This window comes from Coregonus clupeaformis, chromosome 12 (assembly GCF_020615455.1).
Source record: "Coregonus clupeaformis isolate EN_2021a chromosome 12, ASM2061545v1, whole genome shotgun sequence".
NCBI classification, from domain to species: Eukaryota; Metazoa; Chordata; class Actinopteri; order Salmoniformes; family Salmonidae; genus Coregonus; species Coregonus clupeaformis.
The window spans coordinates 14,813,816-14,834,370 of NC_059203.1; the positions used below are offsets into that span (position 1 = coordinate 14,813,816).

The following is a 20,555-nucleotide window of genomic DNA, read 5'->3' on the forward strand; positions in this document are numbered from 1 at the left end:
TCTGTAGTTAGATAACTGTCCCTGAAGGCTGTGTCTGTAGTCAGATAATTGTCCCTGAAGGCTGTGTCTGTAGTCAGATAACTGTCCCTGAAGGCTGTGTCTGTAGTCAGATAACTGTCCCTGAAGGCTGTGTCTGTAGTCAGATAACTGTCCCTGAAGGCTGTGTCTGTAGTCAGATAACTGTTCCTGAAGGTCTGTAGTCAGATAACTGTTCCTGAAGGTCTGTAGTCAGATAACTGCTCCTGAAGGCTGTGTCTGTGATGGAAAGACCCACAGAAGACTGATAAGGCCCTGGGAGACATGCTGGCAGCAAACAGTACAGGTGGAATAATATACAGATAACTGCCAAAATAAAGGAAACACCAACAGTGTCTTAACAGGGCGTTGGGCCACCAGCAGCCAGAACAGCTTCAATGCACCTGGGCATAGATTCTACAAGAGTCTGGAACTCTATTGGAGGGACGCAACACCTTTCTTCCACAAGAAATTCCATAATTTGGTGTTTTGTTGATGGTGGTGGAAAACGCTGTCTCAGGCGCCGCCGCCGCTGCTCCAGAATCTCCCATAAGTGTTCTAAACCATTCAGTGACCACTCGATCCCTGTGGATGGGGGCGTTGTCATCCTGGAAAGACCACTCCCATCAGGATATAAACGCTTCTCCATGGCTGTGTATTTACTGGTGTTTACCTTTCCCTCTAAGGGCTTGAGTCTAAACTGAAAATATTAATTTGATTTGCCAGGGAGACACACCATAACAGAGACGCCAGAACCCTCTCTTTCCATGACATAGACTGACCAGGTGAATCCAGGTGAAAGCTATGATCCCTTATTGTTGTCAATTGTTAAATCCACTTCAATCAGTGTAGATGAAGGGGAGGAGACAGGTTAAAGAGGAATTGTTAAGCCTTGAGGCATGGATTGTGTATGTGTGCCATTCAGAGGGCGAATGGGCAAGACAAAACATTTAAGTGCCTTTGAAAGGGGTATGGTAGTAGGTGCCAGGCGCACCGGTTTGAGTGTGTCAAGAACTGCAACGCTGCTGGGTTTTTCACGCTCAACAGTTTCCAGTTTGTATGAACACTGTAGGAAGCATTGGAGTCAACATGGGCCAGCATCCCTGTGGAACGCTTTCGACACCTTGTAGAGTCCATGTCCCCGACGAATTGAGCCTGTTCTGAGGACAAAAGGTGTTCCTAATGTTCTGTACACTCAGTGTAGTCATTGAGACAGTCAATAAAGGCGTAATTGAGATATACACTGAGTGGACAAAACATTAAGGACACCTGCTCTTTCCATGACATAGACATTTTACATTTACGTCATTTAGCAGACGCTCTTATCCAGAGCGACTTACAGTTAGTGAATATATATTTTTTTATACTGGCCCCCCGTGGGAATCGAACCCACAACCCTGGCGTTGCAAACGCCATGCTCTACCAACTAAGCTACATCCCTGCCGGCCATTCCCTCCCCTACCCTGGACCAATTGTGCGCCGCCCATGAGTCTCCCGGTCGCGGCCGGCTGCGACAGAGCCTGGATTCGAACCAGGATCTCTAGTGGCACAGTTAGCACTGCGATGCAGTGCCTTAGACCACTGCGCCACTCAGGAGTATATATATAGACAGTGTCTTATTAGGCTAGACAGTCATTCTACATGTCTTATTAGGCTAGACAGTCATTCTACATGTCTTATTAGGCTAGACAGTCATTCTACAGTACCTTATCAGGCTAGCCAGTCATTCTACAGTGTCTTATTAGGCTAGCCAGTCATTCTACAGTACCTTATTAGGCTAGACAGTCATTCTACAGTACCTTATTAGGCTAGCCAGTCATTCTACAGTGTCTTATTAGGCTAGCCAGTCATTCTACAGTACCTTATCAGGCTAGCCAGTCATTCTACAGTACCTTATTAGGCTAGCCAGTCATTCTACAGTGCCTTATTAGGCTAGCCAGTCATTCTACAGTGTCTTATTAGGCTAGCCAGTCATTCTACAGTGTCTTATTAGGCTAGACAGTCATTCTACAGTGTCTTATTAGGCTAGACAGTCATTCTACAGTGTCTTATTAGGCTAGACAGTCATTCTACAGTACCTTATCAGGCTAGCCATTCATTCTACAGTACCTTATCAGGCTAGCCAGTCATTCTACAGTGTCTTATTAGGCTAGACAGTCATTCTATGTGTCTTATTAGGCTAGACAGTCATTCTACAGTGTCTTATTAGGCTAGACAGTCATTCTACGTGTCTTATTAGGCTAGACAGTCATTCTACAGTGTCTTATTAGGCTAGACAGTCATTCTACAGTGTCTTATTAGGCTAGACAGTCATTCTACAGTGTCTTATTAGGCTAGACAGTCATTCTACAGTGTCTTATTAGGCTAGACAGTCATTCTACGTGTCTTATTAGGCTAGACAGTCATTCTACAGTACCTTATCAGGCTAGCCAGTCATTCTACATGTCTTATCAGGCTAGCCAGTCATTCTACAGTACCTTATCAGGCTAGCCAGTCATTCTACAGTGTCTTATCAGGCTAGCCAGTCATTCTACATGTCTTATTAGGCTAGACAGTCATTCTACAGTGTCTTATTAGGCTAGACAGTCATTCTACAGTGTCTTATTAGGCTAGACAGTCATTCTACAGTGTCTTATTAGGCTAGACAGTCATTCTACAGTGTCTTATTAGGCTAGACAGTCATTCTACAGTGTCTTATTAGGCTAGACAGTCATTCTACGTGTCTTATTAGGCTAGACAGTCATTCTACAGTGTCTTATTAGGCTAGACAGTCATTCTACAGTGTCTTATTAGGCTAGACAGTCATTCTACAGTGTCTTATCAGGCTAGACAGTCATTCTACAGTACCTTATCTAATTGCTCTGGATAAGAGCGTCTGCTAAAATGACTAAAATGTAAATGCTTACAAAGAACAGTTTCGAAAACTGTCTCAAGGCCCTGGTCTGTCCTAGGAGTCTGGGTAAACGGTAGATATATTCTCTGCTATCCACTTTTTGTAGTGGTCCTCTGTAGCTCAGCTGGTAGAGCACGGCGCTCGTAACGCCAGGGTAGTGGGTTCGATCCCTGGGACCACCCATACGTAAAAATGTATGCGAACATGACTGTAAGTCGCTTTGGATAAAAGCGTCTGCTAAATGGCATATTATTATTATTATGTTTTAATTATTATTTGGGGTATAGGGGTGACTTTTTTTTTCCCCCATTCAGGGAGGGTCGGGTAAAAACATTTATTTCAGAGGTCCGATTTTCTCCAGGTATCCCTCATAAATAAACGTACAGTCCCTTAGATAGTCATTTTGAGACAGCCAATAAAAAAGGTGTAATTTAGATATAGTCTATTAACCGCAAAAGGTATTTTTATGTGCAATACGTCATCACACAGCCTTTCATCTCCAACAACTCAATTTGATGGAAACATCCTGGTGGATTTTTTTAAAAGAACCCCACTGCACTCTGAAGTCACTGTTCACGTATTAGTAAAGACTATTGAGAAAACACAGTACTCACTAAAATGGTCAGCGGAAATCTCAACATAGCACACCAAAGTCCTTTATCCACCCAGTGATCTAAACGGCTTAAATAAATCTCACCGTTAACTGAAAGATATTCAGGTTTTTATTCTCCATAGAAAATAAACATAAATCAACCATTACAACCATTGGTACTGTAACTTAAAGATCAGATTCACATCATTATGTCATGTACATGGAGTTGGATCTAGCTGTGGACAGCAGTCTTCCCTAGGAACAGATCCAGGATCAGATTCCCCTTCCCCAATCCTAATGTAAACCATTAGTGGGGGGGGAAATGCAAAACTGACCTGAGATCAGCATCTAGGGGCAACTTCAGTCTCCCTCACCATCTCAAGTCAGTCAAAAACACCAATCAGTTATACAACACTGTCCTGTCCCCCTGGTGGCAGAAAATGGAGCTGGTTTTATTGGTAAACGGCCATAATTCTTTATGAATACAAAAACTATGCTGGAAACACGATTGCAGTTGGAGCTTAGAACTTAACACAAACTTAATACAAAGACATTTCCCTAGAGTCCAAAAATGATTTGAACTGGTCTGAGGAGAAGTGTTGACTAACATGGTTGGTAGTCAAACAACAGTTCTTCTCTCTCACTCAGTGTCCTGTGGTTATTGTGGGTCAGTTTCTTTGGGAAGTTTTCAGCTTCCTTCTTGCATCCTTGTGTTTTTTACGGTACTCCTGGGTATAAACATCAGAAAGACATTGGTGAATTACGGTACACATAGATAAGTATTTTAATTTTTGCATTACTGACAATCATTTTATAAGGGAATCATTTTAGTTATATGGAAAATCTTATTTCATGTAATTTGACAGACTACTGTAAGCAATCATTTACTAAATGTAACTGTACAAAAAGTCCATTAAACTGTCATGCAGACAGGATTACCTCTATGAGCCCAGTCCTCTTTTCCTCCCAGTCCTCTCTCTGGTCCTCCAGCTTGGATGACCTGCAGAATGCTTTGGGCCCCACTGATTGGACAAAACAAAGAGTCATGTTGATATTGTGTCTATGTTTTATACTTTACTTTCAACATCTTCTTTTTTTCCCTTCTCCCTGACTGTTAAAAACGCCCAACATTACCTTTTAACCGTTTGTCGTCAAGTCGGAAAAAGAAGAAGGCTTTGTTTGACGCCACTGGCTCTCTGATGAACAGAAACAAGCACGTTAAGACAATCAATACACTGATAGCACTGTCAAAAACAACCCATCTAATGCCATCATAATCAATATCCAGAAGTTCCCAGGGGAGAAAATAACCATTTTACTTTACATTACATATTAATAACTGTATTGATACAGGTAAACAGTGATGTATTACTCAATGATTGATTGATGTTACTCTGTAGCTGTAAGTGGTTAATAAAAATATATGTGGCTATAATGTATTACTCTGTTGGTTTAGCGGTGCCAGTCTGTTCCTTGGCCTCCTCCTCCTCCTCCTCACTGCTGTCCTGGAAACGAGGGTCCACCTGCCATGACACCTTGGCTCCCTTGAGCATCTCGATACGGTACTCCTCTAGAGAGGGACAACCAGAGACAGAGTGAGACACTAAACCTGACGTCAAAGATCACGCCACTGCTGTGTGTACTGACAACTGGCAGGTGTGGGGCCACGGGGGTCTGACCAGAGGAAAACCAGGGGGTCTGACCAGAGGAATAACCAGGGGGTCTGACCAGAGGAAAACCAGGGGGTCTGACCAGAGGAAAACCAGGGGGTCTGACCAGAGGAAAACCAGGAGGTCTGACCAGAGGATAACCAGGGGGTCTGACCAGAGGAAACCAGGGGGTCTGACCAGAGGAAAACCAGGGGGTCTGACCAGAGGAAACCAGGGGGTCTGACCAGAGGAAAACCAGGAGGTCTGACCAGAGGAAAACCAGGGGGTCTGACCAGAGGAAAACCAGGAGGTCTGACCAGAGGAAAACCAGGGGGTCTGACCAGAGGAAAACCAGGAGGTCTGACCAGAGGAAAACCAGGAGGTCTGACCAGAGGAAAACCAGGGGGTCTGACCAGAGGAAAACCAGGAGGTCTGACCAGAGGAAAACCAGGGAGGTCTGACCAGAGGAAAACCAGGAGGTCTGACCAGAGGAAAACCAGGGGGTCTGACCAGAGGAAAACCAGGGGGTCTGACCAGAGGATAACCAGGGGGTCTGACCAGAGGAAAACCAGGGGGATCTGACCAGAGGAAAACCAGGAGGTCTGACCAGAGGAAAACCAGGGGGTCTGACCAGAGGAAAACCAGGGGGTCTGACCAGAGGAAAACCAGGAGGTCTGACCAGAGGAAAACCAGGGGGTCTGACCAGAGGAAAACCAGGGGTCTGACCAGAGGAAAACCAGGGGTCTGACCAGAGGAAAACCAGGGGGTCTGACCAGAGGAAAACCAGGGGGTCTGACCAGAGGAAAACCAGGGGGTCTGACCAGAGGAAAACCAGGGGGGTCTGACCAGAGGAAAACCAGGGGGTCTGACCAGAGGAAAACCAGGGGGTCTGACCAGAGGAAAACCAGGGGGTCTGACCAGAGGAAAACCAGGGGGTCTGACCAGAGGAAAACCAGGGGGTCTGACCAGAGGAAAACCAGGGGAAATCTGACCAGAGGAAAACCAGGGGGTCTGACCAGAGGAAAACCAGGGGGTCTGACCAGAGGAAAACCAGGGGGTCTGACCAGAGGAAAACCAGGGGTCTGACCAGAGGAAAACCAGGAGGTCTGACCAGAGGAAAACCAGGAGGTCTGACCAGAGGAAAACCAGGGGGTCTGACCAGAGGAAAACCAGGGGGTCTGACCAGAGGAAAACCAGGGGGTCTGACCAGAGGAAAACCAGGGGGTCTGACCAGAGGAAAACCAGGGGGTCTGACCAGAGGATAACCAGGGGGTCTGACCAGAGGAAAACCAGGGGATCTGACCAGAGGAAAACCAGGAGGTCTGACCAGAGGAAAACCAGGGGGTTTGACCAGAGGAAAACCAGGGGGTCTGACCAGAGGAAAACCAGGGGGTCTGACCAGAGGAAAACCAGGGGGTCTGACCAGAGGAAAACCAGGGGGTCTGACCAGAGGAAAACCAGGGGGTCTGACCAGAGGAAAACCAGGGGGTCTGACCAGAGGAAAACCAGGGGTCTGACCAGAGGAAAACCAGGGGGTCTGACCAGAGGAAAACCAGGGGGTCTGACCAGAGGAAAACCAGGGGTCTGACCAGAGGAAAACCAGGGGGTCTGACCAGAGGAAAACCAGGGGGTCTGACCAGAGGAAAACCAGGGGGTCTGACCAGAGGAAAACCAGGGGTCTGACCAGAGGAAAACCAGGGGGTCTGACCAGAGGAAAACCAGGGGGTCTGACCAGAGGAAAACCAGGGGGTCTGACCAGAGGAAAACCAGGGGTCTGACCAGAGGAAAACCAGGGGTCTGACCAGAGGAAAACCAAGGGGTCTGACCAGAGGAAAACCAGGGGGTCTGACCAGAGGAAAACCAGGGGGTCTGACCAGAGGAAAACCAGGGGGTCTGACCAGAGGAAAACCAGGGGGTCTGACCAGAGGAAAACCAGGGGGTCTGACCAGAGGAAAGCCAGGGGGTCTGACCAGAGGAAAACCAGGGGGTCTGACCAGAGAACCTGAAAACCAGGGGTCTGACCAGAGGAAACCAGGGGGTCTGACCAGAGGAAAACCAGGGGGTCTGACCAGAGGAAAACCAGGAGGTCTGACCAGAGGAAAACCAGGGGGGTCTGACCAGAGGAAAACCAGGAGGTCTGACCAGAGGAAAACCAGGGGGTCTGACCAGAGGAAAACCAGGAGGTCTGACCAGAGGAAAACCAGGGGGTCTGACCAGAGGAAAACCAGGGGGTCTGACCAGAGGAAAACCAGGGGGTCTGACCAGAGGAAAACCAGGGGGTCTGACCAGAGGAAAACCAGGGGGTCTGACCAGAGGAAAACCAGGGGGTCTGACCAGAGGATAACCAGGGGGTCTGAAAAACTCCTGGTCCTAATGACTTTGAACAGAGGAAGATGCCGTTTCCAGCACGCCATGACTTGACTGGCAAGAGCAAAGATGTCTGGTTGTATTAAAGAAAACAGGAAACGTGAACACACACAACACAAGTACAGTCCATTACCTTTTTCAGTGGCGGTGTCAGATGCCGGGTCATCAAAGAATGAGAACTTGAAGCCTGACGATGCCTCTCCCTCATTGGTTGACTGGTGAGATGGCACTATGACTGAATCTACTGCCATAGCCTGACTGGTCTCCTCCTGTTTATCCCAGGACACATCCTCTTCTGTTTTCTCCTCCTTGGAGGTTCCAAACACCTCCTTCAGGTCCAAGGACACGTCGTAATACATCTCCCTGGAAACCTCTGGAAGCTTCTCAGCCTCCTCACGCTTCCTCTTCCTTGCCAGTTTACTGTGATTAACACATGGGACAAGAGCTTAGTAAAACATGTCCCGTACCCTACTACTGTCCTGTACCCTACTACTGTCCCGTACCCTACTACTGTCCCGTACCCTACTACTGTCCTGTACCCTACTACTGTCCCGTACCCTACTACTGTCCCTGCACTCCTACTACTGTACCCTACTACTGTCCCGCACCCTACTACTGTCCCGTACCCTACTACTGTCCCGCCTCTACTACTGTCCTGCACCCTACTACTGTCCCGTACCCTACTACTGTCCCGCACCTACTACTGTCCCCGTACCCTACTACTGTCCCTGCCTCTACTACTGTCCCGACCCTACTACTGTCCCTACTGTACCCTACTACTGTCCCTGCACTCTACTACTGTCCCGTACCCTACTACTGTCCCGCACCCTACTACTGTCCCACCTACTACTGTCCTGTACCCTACTACTGTCCTGTACCCTACTACTGTCCCTGTACCTACTACTGTACCCTACTACTGTCCCGCACCCTACTACTGTACCCTACTACTGTCCCGCACTCTACTACTGTACCGCACCCTACTACTGTACCGACCTACTACTGTCCTGTACCCTACTACTGTCCCGTACCCTACTACTGTACCCTACTACTGTCCCGTACCCTACTACTGTCCCGTACCCTACTACTGTCCCCTACTACTGTACCCCTACTACTGTACCGTACTACTGTCCGACCCCTACTACTGTCCCGCACTCCTACTACTGTACCCCTACTACTGTCCCGTACCCTACTACTGTCCTGCACCTACTACTGTCCCGCACCCTACTACTGTCCCCTACTACTGTCCCGCACCCTACTACTGTACCCGTACTACTGTCCTGTACCCTACTACTGTCCCTGCACTTACTACTACTGTACCCTACTACTGTCCCGTACCCTACTACTGTACCGTACTACTGTCCCGTACCCTACTACTGTACCGTACCCTACTACTGTACCCTACTACTGTCCTGTACCCTACTACTGTCCCGTACCCTACTACTGTACCCTACTACTGTCCTGTACCCTACTACTGTCCCGTACCCTACTACTGTCCCCTACTACTGTCCCGTACCCTACTACTGTCCCGTACCCTACTACTGTACCCTACTACTGTACCGTACCCTACTACTGTCCCCTACTACTGTCCCGTACCCTACTACTGTCCCGTACCCTACTACTGTACCCTACTACTGTACCGTACCCTACTACTGTACCCTACTACTGTCCTGTACCCTACTACTGTCCCGTACCCTACTACTGTACCGTACCCTACTACTGTCCCGTACCCTACTACTGTACCCTACTACTGTACCCTACTACTGTCCTGTACCCTACTACTGTACCCTACTACTGTCCCGTACCCTACTACTGTCCTGTACCCTACTACTGTCCCGTACCCTACTACTGTCCTGTACCCTACTACTGTACCCTACTACTGTCCCGTACCCTACTACTGTCCTGTACCCTACTACTGTCCCGTACCCTACTACTGTACCCTACTACTGTCCCGTACCCTACTACTGTACCCTACTACTGTACCGTACCCTACTACTGTACCCTACTACTGTCCTGTACCCTACTACTGTCCCGTACCCTACTACTGTCCTGTACCCTACTACTGTCCTGTACCCTACTACTGTACCCTACTACTGTACCCTACTACTGTCCTGTACCCTACTACTGTCCCGTACCCTACTACTGTACCCTACTACTGTCCTGTACCCTACTACTGTACCCTACTACTGTCCCGTACCCTACTACTGTCCCGTACCCTACTACTGTACCCTACTACTGTCCCGTCCCCTACTACTGTCCCGTCCCCTACTACAGTCCCGTACCCTACTACAGTCCCGTACCCTACTACAGTCCCGTACCCTACTACAGTCCCGTACCCTACTACTGTCCCGTACCCTACTACTGTCCCGTACCCTACTACTGTCCCGTATCCTACTACTGTACCGTACCCTACTACTGTCCCGTACCCTACTACTGTCCCGTACCCTACTACTGTCCCGCACCCTACTACTGTCCCGCACCCTACTACTGTCCCGCACCCTACTCACTGTACCCTACTACTGTCCCGCACCTACTACTGTCCCGCACCCTACTACTGTCCCTGCACTCCTACTACTGTCCCGCACCCTACTACTGTCCCTGTACCTACTACTGTCCCGCACTCTACTACTGTCCCGTACCCTACTACTGTCCCGCACTCTACTACTGTACCCTACTACTGTCCCGCACCCTACTACTGTCCCGCACCCTACTACTGTCCCGTACCCTACTACTGTCCCGTACCTACTACTGTCCCGTACCCTACTACTGTCCCGTACCCTACTACTGTCCCGTACCCTACTACTGTCCCGTACCCTACTACTGTCCCGTACCCTACTACTGTCCCGTACCCTACTACTGTCCCGTACCCTACTACTGTCCCGTACCCTACTACTGTCCCGTACCCTACTACTGTCCCGCACCCTACTACTGTCCCTGCTACTGTACTGTACCCTACTACTGTCCTGTACCCTACTACTGTCCTGTACCCTACTACTGTACCGTACCCCTACTACTGTCCCGTACCCCTACTACTGTCCCTGTACCCTACTACTGTCCCGTACCCTACTACTGTCCCGTACCCTACTACTGTCCCGTACCCTACTACTGTCCCGTACCCTACTACTGTCCCGTCCCCTACTACTGTCCTGTACTACTGTCCTGTACCCTACTACTGTCCCCTACTACTGTCCCCTACTACTGTCCCGTACCCTACTACTGTCCCGTACCCTACTACTGTCCCGTACCCTACTACTGTCCCGTACCCTACTACTGTCCCGTACCCTACTACTGTCCCGTACCCTACTACTGTCCCGTACCCTACTACTGTCCCGTACCCTACTACTGTCCCGCTACTTACTACTGTCCCGTACCCTACTACTGTCCCGTACCCTACTACTGTCCCGCACCCTACTACTGTCCCGTACCCTACTACTGTCCCGTCCCCTACTACTGTCCCGTACCCTACTACTGTCCCGTACCCTACTACTGTCCCGTACCCTACTACTGTACTGTACCCTACTACTGTACCCTACTACTGTCCCGTACCCTACTACTGTCCCGTCCCCTACTACTGTCCCGTCCCCTACTACTGTCCCGTACCCTACTACTGTCCTGTACCCTACTACTGTACCCTACTACTGTCCTGTACCCTACTACTGTCCCGTACCCTACTACTGTCCCGTACCCTACTACTGTCCCGTACCCTACTACTGTACCCTACTACTGTCCCGTACCCTACTACTGTCCCGTACCCTACTACTGTCCCGTACCCTACTACTGTCCCGTACCCTACTACTGTCCCGTCCCCTACTACTGTCCCGTCCCCTACTACTGTCCCGTACCCTACTACTGTCCTGTACCCTACTACTGTCCTGTACCCTACTACTGTCCTGTACCCTACTACTGTCCCGTACCCTACTACTGTCCCGTACCCTACTACTGTACCCTACTACTGTCCCGTACCCTACTACTGTCCCGTACCCTACTACTGTCCCGTACCCTACTACTGTCCCGTACCCTACTACTGTCCCGTACCCTACTACTGTACCGTACCCTACTACTGTCCCGTACCCTACTACTGTCCCGTACCCTACTACTGTACCCTACTACTGTCCCGATCCCTACTACTGTCCCTGCACCCTACTACTGTCCCGTACCCACTACTGTCCGCACCCTACTACTGTCCTGTACCCTACTACTGTCCCGTACCCTACTACTGTCCCGTATCCTACTACTGTCCCGTACCCTACTACTGTCCCGTACCCTACTACTGTCCCGTACCCTACTACTGTCCCGTACCCTACTACTGTCCCGTCCCCTACTACTGTCCCGTACCCTACTACTGTACCCTACTACTGTCCCGTCCCCTACTACTGTCCCGTCCCCTACTACTGTCCCGTACCCTACTACTGTACCCTACTACTGTCCCGTCCCCCTACTACTGTCCCGTCCCCTACTACTGTCCCGCCCCCTACTACTGTCCGCACCTACTACTGTCCCGTACCCTACTACTGTCCCGCACCCTACTACTGTCCCGTACCCTACTACTGTCCCGCACCCTACTACTGTCCTGTACCCTACTACTGTCCCGCACCCTACTACTGTCCTGTCCCCTACTACTGTACCCCCCTACTACTGTCCCGTCCCCTACTACTGTCCTGTCCCCTACTACTGTCCCGTCCCCTACTACTGTCCCGTACCCCTACTACTGTCCCGCGCCCTACTACTGTCCCGTACCCTACTACTGTCCTGCACCCTACTACTGTCCCGTACCCCTACTACTGTCCCGCACCTACTACTGTCCCGTACCCTACTACTGTCCCGCACCCTACTACTGTCCCGCACCCTACTACTGTCCCGCACCCTACTACTGTCACTGCACCTACTACTGTCACCCTACTACTGTCCTGTACCCTACTACTGTCCCGTATCCTACTACTGTCCCGTATCCTACTACTGTCCCGTACCTACTACTGTCCCGTACCCTACTACTGTACCCTACTACTGTCCTGTACCCTACTACTGTCCCGTATCCTACTACTGTCCCGTACCCTACTACTGTCCCGTATCCTACTACTGTCCCGTACCCTACTACTGTCCCGTACCCTACTACTGTCCCGTACCCTACTACTGTCCCGTACCCCTACTACTGTACCCTACTACTGTCCTGCACCTACTACTGTCCCGTATCCTACTACTGTCCGTATCCTACTACTGTCCCGCACCCTACTACTGTCCCGTCCCCCTACTACTGTACCCTACTACTGTCCCGTACCTACTACTGTCCCGTCCCCTACTACTGTCCCGTATCCTACTACTGTACGCCCTACTACTGTCCCGCACTACCCTACTACTGTCCCGTACCCTACTACTGTCCCGCACTCTACTACTGTCCCTGTCCCTACTACTGTCCCGTATCCCTACTACTGTCCCGTACCCTACTACTGTCCCGTCCCCTACTACTGTCCCCTACTACTGTCCCGTCCCCCTACTACTGTCCCGTACCCTACTACTGTCCCGTATCCTACTACTGTCCCGTATCCTACTACTGTCCCGTACCCTACTACTGTCCCGTCCCTACTACTGTCCCGCCCCCTACTACTGTCCCGTCCCCTACTACTGTCCCGTACCCTACTACTGTCCCTGCCCTACTACTGTCCCGCACCTACTACTGTCCCGTCCCCTACTACTGTACCCTACTACTGTCCCTGCACCCTACTACTGTCCCGTCCCCCTACTACTGTACCCTACTACTGTCCCGTACCCTACTACTGTCCCGTATCCCTACTACTGTCCCGCACCCTACTACTGTCCCGTCCCCTACTACTGTCCCGGCCCCTACTACTGTCCTGTCCCCCTCTACTGTCCCATACCCCCTACCACTGTCCCTGCACTTACTACTGTCCCTGCTACCCTACCATACTGCCCTACCCACTTACTACTGTCCCGTACCCTACTACTGTACCCTACTACCCTACCCTACTACCGTACCATACTACCCTACCTACTACTGTAACTTACATTATTTTGTTTGTACAAGGATGACATTAAAAAGGTAGACTCGGTGATATAACAGGGTGACTTTCCCTACAGTAAAGACAGAAGGAGAATCTTTGTAAAAGCACCATGTACTGTAGTAGGGTACAGTAGTAGGGTACTGTTTAGGGTACAGTAGTAGGGTACAGTAGTAGGGTACTGTTTAGGGTACAGTAGTAGGGTACAGTAGTAGGGTACTGTTTAGGGTACAGTAGTAGGGTACAGTAGTAGGGTACTGTTTAGGGTACAGTAGTAGGGTACTGTTTAGGGTACAGTAGTAGGGTACAGTTTAGGGTACAGTAGTAGGGTACTGTTTAGGGTACAGTAGTAGGGTACAGTAGTAGGGTACTGTTTAGGGTACAGTAGTAGGGTACTGTTTAGGGTACAGTAGTAGGGTACTGTTTAGGGTACAGTAGTAGGGTACTTCACTTGTATCATTATTTTGTGTGTGTAAAAGTCTGGCTCCTTTATACAGGGAACTTCTGTCATGAAAACATGTAGCGTTGTCAGCAGGGTCTTTGTTCTCATGAAGTAGCTACCTTTCTTTCTTGGGCTCCTCATTCTTAGTTTCAAAAGCAGCGTGCCCCTCTTTGGTTGGGTCATACTGCAACGCGGAGATATCTCTGCAACAAAAGATAACAGCATTACAACGTCAACATGTTGTGAAAATACAAACATCATTAGAAATGAGGAACAATAGTTTTTGACCAGATCTTTATCTCATACAGGACGCTGACCTCAACATTAGACTGACTAACAGACTGTTGACATTAGACTGACTAACAGACTGTTGACATTAGACCGACTAACAGACTGTTGACATTAGACCGACTAACAGACTGTTGACATTAGACTGACTAACAGACTGTTGACATTAGACTGACTAACAGACTGTTGACATTAGACCGACTAACAGACTGTTGACATTAGACTGACTAACAGACTGTTGACATTAGACTGACTAACAGACTGTTGACATTAGACTGACTAACAGACTGTTGACATTAGACTGACTAACAGACTGTTGACATTAGACTGACTAACAGACTGTTGACATTAGACTGACTAACAGACTGTTGACATTAGACTGACTAACAGACTGTTGACATTAGACCGACTAACAGACTGTTGACATTAGACCGACTAACAGACTGTTGACATTAGACTGACTAACAGACTGTTGACATTAGACTGACTAACAGACTGTTGACATTAGACTGACTAACAGACTGTTGACATTAGACTGACTAACAGACTGTTGACATTAGACCGACTAACAGACTGTTGACATTAGACCGACTAACAGACTGTTGACATTAGACCGACTAACAGACTGTTGACATTAGACCGACTAACAGACTGTTGACATTAGACCGACTAACAGACTGTTGACATTAGACTGACTAACAGACTGTTGACATTAGACTGACTAACAGACTGTTGAGATTAGACTGACTAACAGACTGTTGACATTAGACCGACTAACAGACTGTTGACATTAGACTGAAATGGCACCCTATTCCCTTTATAGTGCACTACTGTTGACCAGGTCCCATAGTGCACTACTGTTGACCAGAGCACTTTATAGGGAATAGGGTGCCATTTCAGCCACAATCCTAACATAGTGACATTAACTCCAGTGAGTCCTGACTGACCTGAACGTCTTGCCCTTGGCTGTGGGTTTATTAGGGTCGGAGGGTTGAATGTTGATGTTGAGCAGATTATTTAAGATATCGAGATTCTTCCTCTTCTCCTCTGTCAGCTCACACACCGGCTGAGGCAACTCTTTCTCTGTCAAGGAAATTAAATAAAGAATTAAACAAATCAAACGATATAAAGTACTGACTAAAAGCAGTGGTTGAGAGGGTTTAGAAATTGGGATTTTCACGCCTCACCTGGAACATCCTCATCACTGTCAATAAACCTGCGATCCATCTGGAAACGCTCGTCTGTTCCAAACCTCGACTGCAGTTGCATGAGCTACAAAACAAAAACAGTTTGTAAGGAAGGAAAGATATTAAGGTATTAGACAATATATACAGTACCAGTCAAAAGTTTGGACACAACCTACTCATTCAAGGGGTTTTCTTTATTTTGTACTACTTTCTACATTGTAGAATAATAGTGAAGACATCAAAACTATGAAATAACACGTATGGAATCATGTAGTAACCAAAAAAGTGTTCAACAAATCTAAATATATTTTATATTTGAAATCAGACCTACATGGTCGAATTGCTGCAAAGAAACCACTACTAAAGGACACCAATAAGAAGAAGAGACCTGCATGGGCCAAGAAACACGAGCAATGGACATTAGACCGGTGGAAATCTGTTCTTTGGTTTGATGAGTCCAAATCTTCGATTTTTGGTTCCAACCGCTGTGTCTTTGTGAGACGCAGAGTAGGTGAACGGATGATCTCTGTATGTGGTTCCCACCGTGAAGCATGGAGGAGGAGGTGTGATGGTGCTTTGCTGGTGACATTGTCTGTGATTTATTTAGAATTCAAGGCACACTTAACCAGCATGGCTACCACAGCATTCTGCAGCGATACGCCATCCCATCTGGTTTGGGCTTAGTGGGACTACCATTTGTTTTTCAACAAGACAATGACCCAACACACCTCCAGGCTGTGTAAGGGCTATTTTACCAAGAAGGAGAGTAATGGAGAGCTGCATCAGATGACCTGGCCTCCACAATCACCCGACCTCAACCAAATTGAGATGGTTTGGGATGAGTCTCTCTGGATAAGAGCGTCTGCTAAATGACTAAAATGTAAAAATGTAAAATAGCCGACGTAATGACAATATGGTAATTTAGCAGACAATTTTATCCAAAACAATTTAGGGAATAGGGTACCATTCCAGACAGACACTGTGTTGGATCAGGTTGCATAACAGCATAAAGTCAACAGCCTGAGGTGTGTCCGATGTCAGTCTAACGTCAACCGTCTAACGTCAACCGTCTAACGTCAACCGTCTAACGTCAACCGTCTAACGTCAATAGCCAGCCAGACAACTGTTGTAATACCGGCTCACCTTCGCTCCAGCTTTTCCTTCAAACTGAGGTTTAATCTGGAACCGGTCCCCATCCTCCTCATCCTCCTCATCCTCATCACTGTCAAACAGGTTGCCGCCCGCCGGCTTCTCAGATTCCTGGAACAAGTAACAGCTAAATGAAGTGGAACACCAACCAAACCAGCCTGATCACAGATTACCAGCCTGGGTACCAGTCTGTGATGCCAAACAGGGAGTGGCATGACAACACAATAAGACTGGTACCCAGGCTAGCCAAACAACAGATATGAGACCAATGATGTGTTTATTACGGTAAATAAAAACATTTATTCACAGGGTCGTAACAGAAATCCATTCAAAGCTCAGGTTATGGAGGTTATTTTGCCGTGTCAATTATTTTTCACACAGTTTTATGGTTGTAACAATGCCGAAACCAATTACCTTGTCTTTATGGCCTGGTTTCCCTCTAACTGGTGATTCTTCATCACTAGAGTCTTCCTCGTCAGACTGGCTGTCCTGGAACAGTGTCTTCTTGGGGTTGGGAGGTACTGGGGAAGTATGTTCATCATCATCATCATCATCATCATCATCATCAGAGCTGAACTTGATGTGCTGCTTCCCATTACCAGCTGAATCCTGACCAAAACAACATGAAATGGGTAAGGAAACAGTCTGACAAAATCATTTTCTTCTTTTGTTGAAATGTTTACATTCCTACATTGCAGGCAGCAATAGCAGAGTTAAATAAGAACCAACAATATGACAATAACAAACAAAAACATGTCAAATATGTCACTTTAGATTTGCCGAGTTTATATCGTTGAATATACAACAAGCTCTCACAGTCTTACTGCAGAATTAGACGTTCACCCACATTCGCCAAAAACGTCAAATCTAGAAGTTAGGGGTTAGGTTTAGACCCTCATTCTGAATGGGTAAGGTAAGGGTTAAGGTTTGGGATAGGGTTAAAACATTAGGGTTAGACACTCATTCTGAATGGGTAAGGTAAGGGTTAAGGTTTGGGATAGGGTTAAAACATTAGGGTTAGACACTCATTCTGAATGGGTAAGGTAAGGGTTAAGGTTTGGGATAGGGTTAAAACATTAGGGTTAGACCCTCATTCTGAATGGGTAAGGTAAGGGTTAAGGTTTGGGATAGGGTTAAAACATTAGGGTTAGACACTCATTCTGAATGGGTAAGGTAAGGGTTAAGGTTTGGGATAGGGTTAAAACATTAGGGTTAGACACTCATTCTGAATGGGTAAGGTAAGGGTTAAGGTTTGGGATAGGGTTAAAACATTAGGGTTAGACACTCATTCTGAATGGGTAAGGTAAGGGTTAAGGTTTGGGATAGGGTTAAAACATTAGGGTTAGACACTCATTCTGAATGGGTAAGGTAAGGGTTAAGGTTTGGGATAGGGTTAAAACATTAGGGTTAGACACTCATTCTGAATGGGTAAGGTAAGGGTTAAGGTTTGGGATAGGGTTAAAACATTAGGGTTAGACACTCATTCTGAATGGGTAAGGTAAGGGTTAAGGTTTGGGATAGGGTTAAAACATTAGGGTTAGACACTCATTCTGAATGGGTAAGGTAAGGGTTAAGGTTTGGGATAGGGTTAAAACAGAAAATACAAAAAACAGGCAACCTTCTGATCCAGAGTGATGGGATTACGCCTATCCAACCCCCCGTCCACAACCCCCTGGCAGAACCTAAGCCTACTGGATGGAAATAACGCTCACTGTTGCCCCTAGTGGACATCCAAAAACTATAGAGTACAATCTTTAACGATGTCCCTGGTGTGTATATATATATATATATATATATTTATTTTCCTGGTATATATACCCCAGACCATAGAGTGTATGTATGTATGCAGTTGAAGTCGGAAGTTTACATACACCTTAGCCAAATACATTTAAACTCAGTTTTTCACAATTCCTGACATTTAATCCTCGTAAAAATTACCTGTTTTAGGTCAGTTAGGATCACCACTTTATTTTAAGAATGTGAAATGTCAGAATAATAGTAGAGAGAATGATTTATTTCAGCTTTTATTTATTTCATCACATTCCCAGTGGGTCAGAAGTTTACATACACTCACTTAGTATTTGGTAGCATTGCCTTTAAATTGTTTAACTTGGGTCAAACGTTTTCGGGTAGCCTTCCACAAGCTTCCCACAATAAGTTGGGTGAATTTTGGCCCATTCCTCCTGACAGAGCTGGTGTAACTGAGTCAGGTTTGTAGGCCTCCTTGCTTCGCACACGCTTTTTCAGTTCTGCCCACACATTTTGTATAGGATTGAGGTCAGGGCTTTGTGATGGCCACTCCAATACCTTGACTTTGTTGTCCTTAAGCCATTTTGCCACAACTTTGGAAGTATGCTTGGGGTCATTGTCCATTTGGAAGACCCATTTGAGACCAAGCTTTAACTTCCTGACTGATGTCTTGAGATGTTGCTTCAATATATCCACATACTTTTGCTTCCTCATGATGCCATCTATTTTGTGAAGTGCACCAGTCCCTCCTGCAGCAAAGCACCCCCACAGCATGATGCTGCCACCCCCGTGCTTCACGGTTGGGATGGTGTTCTTCGGCTTGCAAGCAACCCCCCTTTCCCTCCAAACATAACGATGCTCATTATGGCCAAACAGTTCTATTTTTGTTTCATCAGACCAGAGGACATTTCTCCAAAAAGTACGATCTTTGTCCCCATGTGCAGTTGCAAACCGTAGTCTGGCCTTTTTATGGCGGTTTTGGAGCAGTGGCTTCTTCCTTGCTGAGCAGCCTTTCAGGTTATGCCGATATAGGTCTCGTTTTACTGTGGATATAGATACTTTTGTACCTGTTTCCTCCAGCATCTTCACAAGGTCCTTTGCTGTTGTTCTGGGATTGATTTGCACTTTTCGCACCAAAGTACGTTCATCTCTAGGAGACAGAACGTGTCTCCTTCCTGAGCGGTATGATGGCTGCGTGGTCCCATGGTGTTTATACTTGCGTACTATTGTTTGTACAGATGAACGTGGTACCTTCAGGCGTTTGGAAGTTGCTCCCAAGGATGAACCAGACTGAGGTCTACAATTTCTTTTTTGAGGTCTTGGCTGATTTCTTTTGATTTTCCCATGATGTCAAGCAAAGAGGCACTGAGCTTGAAGGTAGGCCTTGAAATACATCCACAGGTACACCTCCAATTGACTCAAATGATGTCAATTAGCCCATCAGAAGCTTCTAAAGCCATGACATCATTTTCTGGAATTTTCCAAGCTGTTTAAAGGCACAGTCAACTTAGTGTATGTAAACTTCTGACCCACTGGAATTGTGATACAGTGAATTATAAGTGAAATAATCTGTCTGTAAACAATTGTTGGAAAAATTACTTGTGTCATGCACAAAGTAGATGTCCTAACCGACTTGCCAAAACTATAGTTTGTTAACAAGACATTTGTGGAGTGGTTGAAAAACGAGTTTTAATGACTCCAACCTAAGTGTATGTAAACTCCCGACTTCAACTGTATATATTCCTGGTATATGTGTTGTTGCTACTTACCACTTGTGTATGGGTGATACGCTACTGAGACTTACCAATTTAGCCAGAGCCCCCTGGATGAGATTCTTCTGTAGGTCAGCTTCCTTCTGCCTCTGTTCTTGTGCAGCTAGGCGTCTCTGGTTGTCCTGCTGCTTAGCACTCTGGGGCTTCTTAAACACCTACAACAATTAATACATCTACATCACATCAACACTTTATTTAAAGTGTATTTATTTACCCAGGTAGGTTAGGGTAGGTTAGGGGGTAGGCTACTGATGTAAGAGATGAAAACAAAACACAAGGCAATAAAAGAACAGACAACACAGAGAGACAGAGAGACAGACAGACAGAGAGAGAGAGACAGAGAGACAGACAGACAGAGAGAGAGAGACAGAGAACACACAGAGAGAGACAGAGCGAGCACACAGAGAGAGCACACAGAGAGAGAGAGAGAGACAGAGAGAG

The 20,555-nt window shown here is 47.3% G+C and overlaps 1 protein-coding gene across 2 annotated transcripts in view; it reads right to left on the reverse strand.

The window, feature by feature from the left end:
* Positions 1 to 3,612: 3,612 nt before the first annotated feature.
* nol8 (nucleolar protein 8) overlaps positions 3,613 to 20,555 on the reverse strand; it is a 35,551-nt gene continuing 18,608 nt past the window's right edge. For both annotated transcript variants that reach the window (XM_041891823.2, XM_041891824.2), the window contains exons 8-18: positions 20,147 to 20,269; positions 17,008 to 17,202; positions 16,588 to 16,704; positions 15,445 to 15,529; positions 15,205 to 15,340; positions 14,089 to 14,172; positions 7,650 to 7,936; positions 4,944 to 5,070; positions 4,635 to 4,696; positions 4,440 to 4,522; positions 3,613 to 4,228 (exon numbers count right to left, since the gene is read on the reverse strand). In XM_041891823.2, coding sequence (XP_041747757.2) covers positions 4,169 to 4,228; positions 4,440 to 4,522; positions 4,635 to 4,696; positions 4,944 to 5,070; positions 7,650 to 7,936; positions 14,089 to 14,172; positions 15,205 to 15,340; positions 15,445 to 15,529; positions 16,588 to 16,704; positions 17,008 to 17,202; positions 20,147 to 20,269 — 1,359 coding nt within the window. In that variant the 3' untranslated portion in view covers positions 3,613 to 4,168. The remainder of the gene's footprint in view (positions 4,229 to 4,439; positions 4,523 to 4,634; positions 4,697 to 4,943; positions 5,071 to 7,649; positions 7,937 to 14,088; positions 14,173 to 15,204; positions 15,341 to 15,444; positions 15,530 to 16,587; positions 16,705 to 17,007; positions 17,203 to 20,146; positions 20,270 to 20,555) is intronic.